The sequence below is a fragment of the Triticum dicoccoides genome, chromosome 6A (assembly GCF_002162155.2).
Source record: "Triticum dicoccoides isolate Atlit2015 ecotype Zavitan chromosome 6A, WEW_v2.0, whole genome shotgun sequence".
Classification (NCBI taxonomy): Eukaryota; Viridiplantae; Streptophyta; class Magnoliopsida; order Poales; family Poaceae; genus Triticum; species Triticum dicoccoides.
In genome coordinates this window covers 71830667-71836928 of record NC_041390.1, presented here as the reverse complement: position 1 = coordinate 71836928, position 6262 = coordinate 71830667, and the positions used below count along the sequence as shown (strand labels likewise).

Sequence of the window (6262 nt, the reverse complement as noted above, 5' to 3'; positions counted from 1 at the left end):
GGGCGAGGTGAACGGTGTGGGTGCAGTTAGGTACTGGTCATGCATTTAGGTACAATGAGTCAGTGCCGACCTGCATTTTTCAGGGGATTTTTTCAGTACAACGGTCATTCATATTGCAGTCTTTCGAGGAGAAAGAGAACAGAACAAGTTCACTCTTCTGCCATAAGTGATTTCTGTAGTCCAAACACTACAATTGGCCACTGATTATGAAGCTTTAGTATTGCGCCAAATGGTTACTATGAAGATATTATTTAGCTGATTGCTTCCTCTGGCAGCACCTTGCTGTGATGATGATACTACATTAGCCATTATGCTTATGCCTGTATGTATCATTTCAGTTTACGTTTGGCATACTTCCCTCATGTGTGTAACACTCGCTGTTCAAAACCAGACCCGGGGTGTGAGCACTGGGACAGCTTGACCAGTGCATGTGCCAATAATCAGTCAAATACTCCTTATCCATTTCTCCGACAAGTATTTACGGATGGAGGGAGTAGTTTAGATGGGTACTTGTAGCAACAAAGCAAAGAAGAGGACAAAAAGTAGAAGGGATATGCCATTTTATCCTAGAGTTTTTTTTTAATTTCTATATCTCTTCCTTTTGCCATCTATATGCTTAAATAGGTTTTCAGAGCTTTCATGTGTGGTAGTTTAATTCAGAATGTACAAAATTAAGTATCCAAATGCGATTCACAACTTCATAAACAAAAAAGACAAATCAAGATATGAATAGTACCAAATTGTAATCCTGGTGGTACTATTCAAACTGGTTTGTCCTTTTCATTTCTTGAGTTGTACTTAGTGATCTAAACGATCTTATATTAATTTACAGAGGGAGTATGTCAGAATTTGGATCTAAAAATTTATGACATGGTATATACATGTATAAATGCTGTTAATTGTTTTCAAGACTTCTTAAATATTGAACTAAGTTGTCTAGTGCACCCAATATGTCACAGCTAAACCATTTTCTCGGCACCGATTTTGTTTCATGTTCCATATAGCAGCTTTCTAGGGCCTTAAACGGCCCTTCAGTTATGTGTGCTTGTTTTGTACATGTTGTACGCTTAAATATTTGTTATTTTCATTCATTCTTTTCTATTTGTACCAAACAAACTTGCTTTCCCTGAAATATACAATTCGTTGGTTCTTCAGTCTCTGCAAGGAGAGGCGAGTGCTTAATTATTTATTTTATATGTATTGCAGATACTTATCATTGTCATCATCAGCGACTGCTCGAGTAAGCGATTGGATCGACAGCCAGGGGGTGTATTCGAATATGGCAAACAGTTCTATCCGTCGTATCTTTCCTAGCATTCATGGTTCCGCCAAGACCTTTAGCTGTTGCGTTGTAAATGTGCATGATCGAATGACTGCAACTGTCGAGTTCTAAACTTCCAGTAATGATATCTGTTCCGCCGAAATCTTTAGCTGCATTTAACAATTAACAGTAAACTGTTGTTGAATTTTCATTTCTGGACAAATATTCAAGTGCAGACTTTATGATCAATTGACTGCAAGTGTCGAGTTTTAAACTTCCGGTAATGATATCCATGCGTCCATAGCTGCTGCTGCATGTTTCTGTGATCAACAGAATTCTCAAAATTACAGCACTGAAGTACCCATCTTTGTCCATGAATATATGATGTTTTTTTTACAAGAAACGGTCTCTAATATTAGGAAATGGTGGTAAAAATAAAATATAAGTCTGATTGTGTATTACTTCGCACTGCTCGCCCTGCCGCCTGACCGGGGAGGATGGAGAGTGCAACGGGCCGGCGCGGGTGAGCGTGGAGCTGGAGCTGCCCCTCCGGACCACCGGGAGGCCGTGGAACTCGAGCTCCTATCCCTGTCCATCCGCGACCGGTGAAGGGCGAGCTCCTCATCGTCGTGGGCGGAGCTCGAATATGTCATGACGGCAAGTGTGCCCCGGTTAATGGGGTTAGCCTCAGTGCCAGATCCGTTGTCTGAGACGGTGAGGCTAGGGTTTGGTTCGGATGGGGATGGGGTGGGGTTTATGTGGGGCCAGGTGGGCCAGTATGGCCCGTCGGCCGCGTTTGCGTGTTCGGACCCCTCATATTTGCCCATATATGGGCAGGGTTTGAGGGGCGCTAGACAGTCCGGACATTTGTGCCAAGTACGAGGCTACGGTTGTATGTAGCTTTTTGGTCCGGACAGTGTTCGGGCTATCCACTCGAACAAATGGGGGGAGTAGGGGGTTCAGTTGTAGATGCTCTTATTAGTTGTAGGGGGTCACTAGTTAGCGACCGCGCGGGCACCCTGCTCCCATGCTGCGTACATTTGGGCCAGCCCAACATGGCTAGTTTTCGGTTTGGAGAAGGTTCTAAGCCTCCCCAAACCATAATTTCTTTTTTTCTCTTGTCTTTTCATTCGGTTTTTTCCTCCCTTTCATCTTTTTTTTCTTTTCATTTGTCTTTTCTTTATCTTTTCCCTTTTTAATTTCATTTTGTGAAGATTTTTCAAATATGTGTACATCCTATAAATAGTGAAATGTTTTGAAAATCATGAACATGTTTCAAATTCGTAATTTTTTGAAACAATTAACATTTTTCAAATTCATAATTATTTTTATAAAAGTTTGTGAAACTTTTTACAAATTTAAAGATTTTCTTTAGAAACTCATTAGCATATTTTTGAATCAGCGGACAATTCTGAGTCGATGAACTTTTTTGAAATTTGGGAAAATATTCGAAATTTGCGCACATTTTTTAACTCTTACGAACATGTTTTTAAATATAAAAAAATCTGAATTCACGAATATTTTCTGAACACACAGATAATTTTTTGTTTTTGAGATTTTTTATATAAAATTGGAACATTGTTTGAATACACGAGATTTTTTACAAATTCATGAACATTCTTAGAATTCACGAAATATTTTTGAAACTCATGGAATTTTTTTAAATATATTATCATTTTTAAAAAATTACGATTTTTTTTGTATCCATGGACATTTTATGATTATTACTCCCTCTGTAAACTAATGTAAGAGCATTTAGATCACTAAAGTAGTAGTCTAAACGCTCTTATATTAGTTTACGGAGGGAGTACTTTTTATTTTTTCAAATTTCACGTTGACAATTTTGGAACCTTTCTGTAATCCCGAATTATTTAAAGAAGAACAAAACGCAAACAGAAAATAAAAAAGGAAAGAAAAACAGGGCGCGTGGAAAAAAAAAGCCCTCTGAACGAGCGGTGGGTAGATCGTAGATTCATGTGAACGAGCTGTGCGTGAACTGACTGTGAAATGAGAATGAGATGCCCACGCAGAGCTCCAAATCGAACCCCCGTCTCCATCCAAAATCCAAATCCCGCCTCCCTCCTCCTTCCTCCAGCCGCTGGACGCGCCGGTGGTCGGTCCTCGCCGGCGCTCGCCCTCACTCACCGTCGCTGCAGGAAGAAGCGAGCGAGACCACTCTGTCCAGTGTCTCTTCCGTCCGTCCTCCTCCCACCAGAGTAAGGAGTTGGTCTTTGCCGCCCGCATTCACTGCCGCTGCAGGAACTAGACGGCGGCAATGTCGCGCCTCCAGCCCCGCTCTTTCTCCAGCCCCGTCTCCTCACGAGTCAGCGAGCTGCTGGATGAATTCAAATATCATCTGGGCTCTGGGACGCTCTGGCCGGAGCTCGCGCACCAACTGTTCGACGAAATGCTGCGCCAACCCGTCCCGGTTTCAGCACGCGCACTCGGCGGCTTATTTTCTGCCCTCGCGCGTGCGCGGCCCTCAACCGCCTGTACTGATGGCCCCGCCCTCGCCATCGATCTCTTCAACCGCCACCGGATAGCACCTGACATTTACACCTACAACATACTAATTAACTGCTGCCACCGAGCATGCCGCCCAGACCTAGGGCCTGCCTTCTTCGGATGCCTTCTCAAGACAGGCATCACGACGGACGTCATTACCTACAGCAGTTTATTGCAGTGCTTCTGTGACATGAAGCGGACAGAGGAAGCTCTGGACCTGCTGCTCCATAGGGTGAGTGATAACCTGCCTGATGCCATCTCCTACTCAGTTATTCTCAAGAGCTTCTGCGACAACGGAAGGAGCCAGTGTGCGCTTGACCTGCTCCAGATGATGGCCAAAAAAGGTGCTGACCATTCCCCCAACGTGGTCTCATACAACTTGGTAATCAATGGTTTCTTTAAGGAGGGTGAAATAAGCAAAGCATGTGATCTGTTCCATGAAATGATACAACAAGGGTTTGTTCCCGATGTGGTGACGTATAACTCTGTTATTAATGCACTGTGCAAAGCAAGAGCAATGGACAAGGCAGAGGTGGTCCTTCGATCGATGGTTCATAATAGTGTCCAACCGGATGTTGTAACATATAATAGCTTGATCCAAGGATTTTTAACTACGGGTCAGCTGAAAGAAGCCTTTAGGTTGTTGAAAGTGATGAGAAGCCAAGGTGTTATGCCAAGCGTTGTTACTTGCACCTCAGTCATGGACTACCTTTGCAAGCATGGAAGAATCAAAGAAGCTGAGGAAACATTTTATTCCATGGCCGTGAGTGGCCGAAAACCAGATACAGTCTCATACTCTATTATGCTCCTTGGGTACGCTATAGAAGGATCCCTTGTTAAAATGATTGATCTCTGTGAGATGATGGCAAGAGATGGAGTTGTACCCGACCTCCGTTGTTTCAACATACTGATTAAGGCATATGCTAAGTATGGCAGGATGGATGTGGCCATGCTTTTCTTTGAAGACATGTTGAAGCAGGGTGTGAAGCCTAATGGATTCACTTATTTAATTGTGATATCTGCATTTTGCAAGATGGGCAGGATGGATGATGCGATGGAAAAATTCAATGAGATGATTGATATGGGAGTACCACTTGACACAGAAGTTTACATGTGCATGGTTGAGGGTTATTTTAATCATGGTGATTCCATGAAAGCCGAGGAATTTATTACTAAAATGAAGAACAGGGATATTCATCATAAGCCATGGAAAGGTAATCGATGAACATGGCATCTTTGACTTGGTTACCCATACCGGTGAGAGGCCTCATCCTACTGCATTCACTAAAATTATCAATGGATATTGCTTATCGCCAAGATGGAGAATGTTTAGAGTACTTGATGCTATGATATCAGTTGGCGTGAGGGCTGTTGTTGTTACGCAGCACTTAACTTACCATGGTTATGCTCTCATCTTCTTGATATGCATTAGATGTGTTGTTATCCTGATTACTCCAGCGTGCACTAGAATTAGAGAAGTGTGAGGTAAGCCTTATGGTTGTTAGTTGCTGTTTATCAGTAGTTGGATATAGTGCCTACTTCGAATTTCCTCAAGGCACTGGAGTATTCAGGGTGGATAGCGACCTGGCTGATTAGGTGTTGCATGCATAATTCCCTGTGGCTAAGTCTTATTTATAGTTAATATATCATGGATGAAAATCGCTTTTTGTAGGCCTTGCATGTTTGTGTCATTCCAAAAGTGAACTATTGATAAGTTACAGTTGAGAGTTATTGCTGTCTTTCGGAGAGAAAGAGAACAGAAGAATTTCACTTCTCTGCTATAAATGATTTCTAAAGTCCAAACACTACAATTGGTATTTGAGCATGAAGCTTTAGTATTTGCGCCAAATGGTTACTGTGAAGATATTATTAGCTGAGTTATTCTTCCTGGCAGCACCTTGCTGTGATGATGATACTGTATTAGCCATTATGCTTATGCCTATATGTATCATTTCAGTTCAAGTTTGGCATACTTGACCCATATGTTTTACAATCGCTGTTAAAAAACCCTGATCTGCTTTGAGCAATGAAGACATCATGGTGTGGGTGTGGCAATTATTTGCACTGCTGCTGCCTCTGCAATGGCTTTGAACTCCATGTCAGCTCTTGGATAGTATGTGGCTGTCCTTTGTGTGAAGTGCCTCTCCTGCCTTGCAAGGGCGCTCTTGACAACAACCTTTGCGCAGCAGAAGAGGTTCCTCATTTCGCAGGCCTCGATCACCAATCTTCCATTCTGCATTCCCCAACTGCTTCTTTGACCGCAGTATACAGACACACTCTCACATTATGGATTGCAGCTCCATCCCGGTCTTCTTTGTCCTCTGATTGATATCAGGCCGCTCCTATGCCTAATGAAGATAGTGAGCAATGACAATTTCTCCGCGATGAGATGAAATATCTAGAGTGGCCCATGAGATGGAGATATCTAGTCTGACAGTTGTTCGTGCCCATGAGGTCATAACAGACTGTTTGAAAGTGCGTTATATCGACTAGAGC

General features: G+C 42.6%; 1 protein-coding gene and 1 pseudogene across 1 annotated transcript; both read left to right on the top strand.

The window, feature by feature from the left end:
• The window catches only part of LOC119315040, a 5953-nt pseudogene extending 4446 nt beyond the window's left edge, over positions 1–1507 (top strand).
• Positions 1508–3307: 1800 nt separating this feature from the next.
• LOC119315041 (protein Rf1, mitochondrial-like) lies at positions 3308–5723 on the top strand. Its single transcript, XM_037589705.1, has one exon. It carries the CDS (start codon positions 3537–3539, stop codon positions 4989–4991), a length of 1455 nt encoding a protein of 484 aa, XP_037445602.1. The 5' UTR covers positions 3308–3536; the 3' UTR covers positions 4992–5723.
• The last annotated feature ends 539 nt before the right edge of the window (positions 5724–6262 follow it).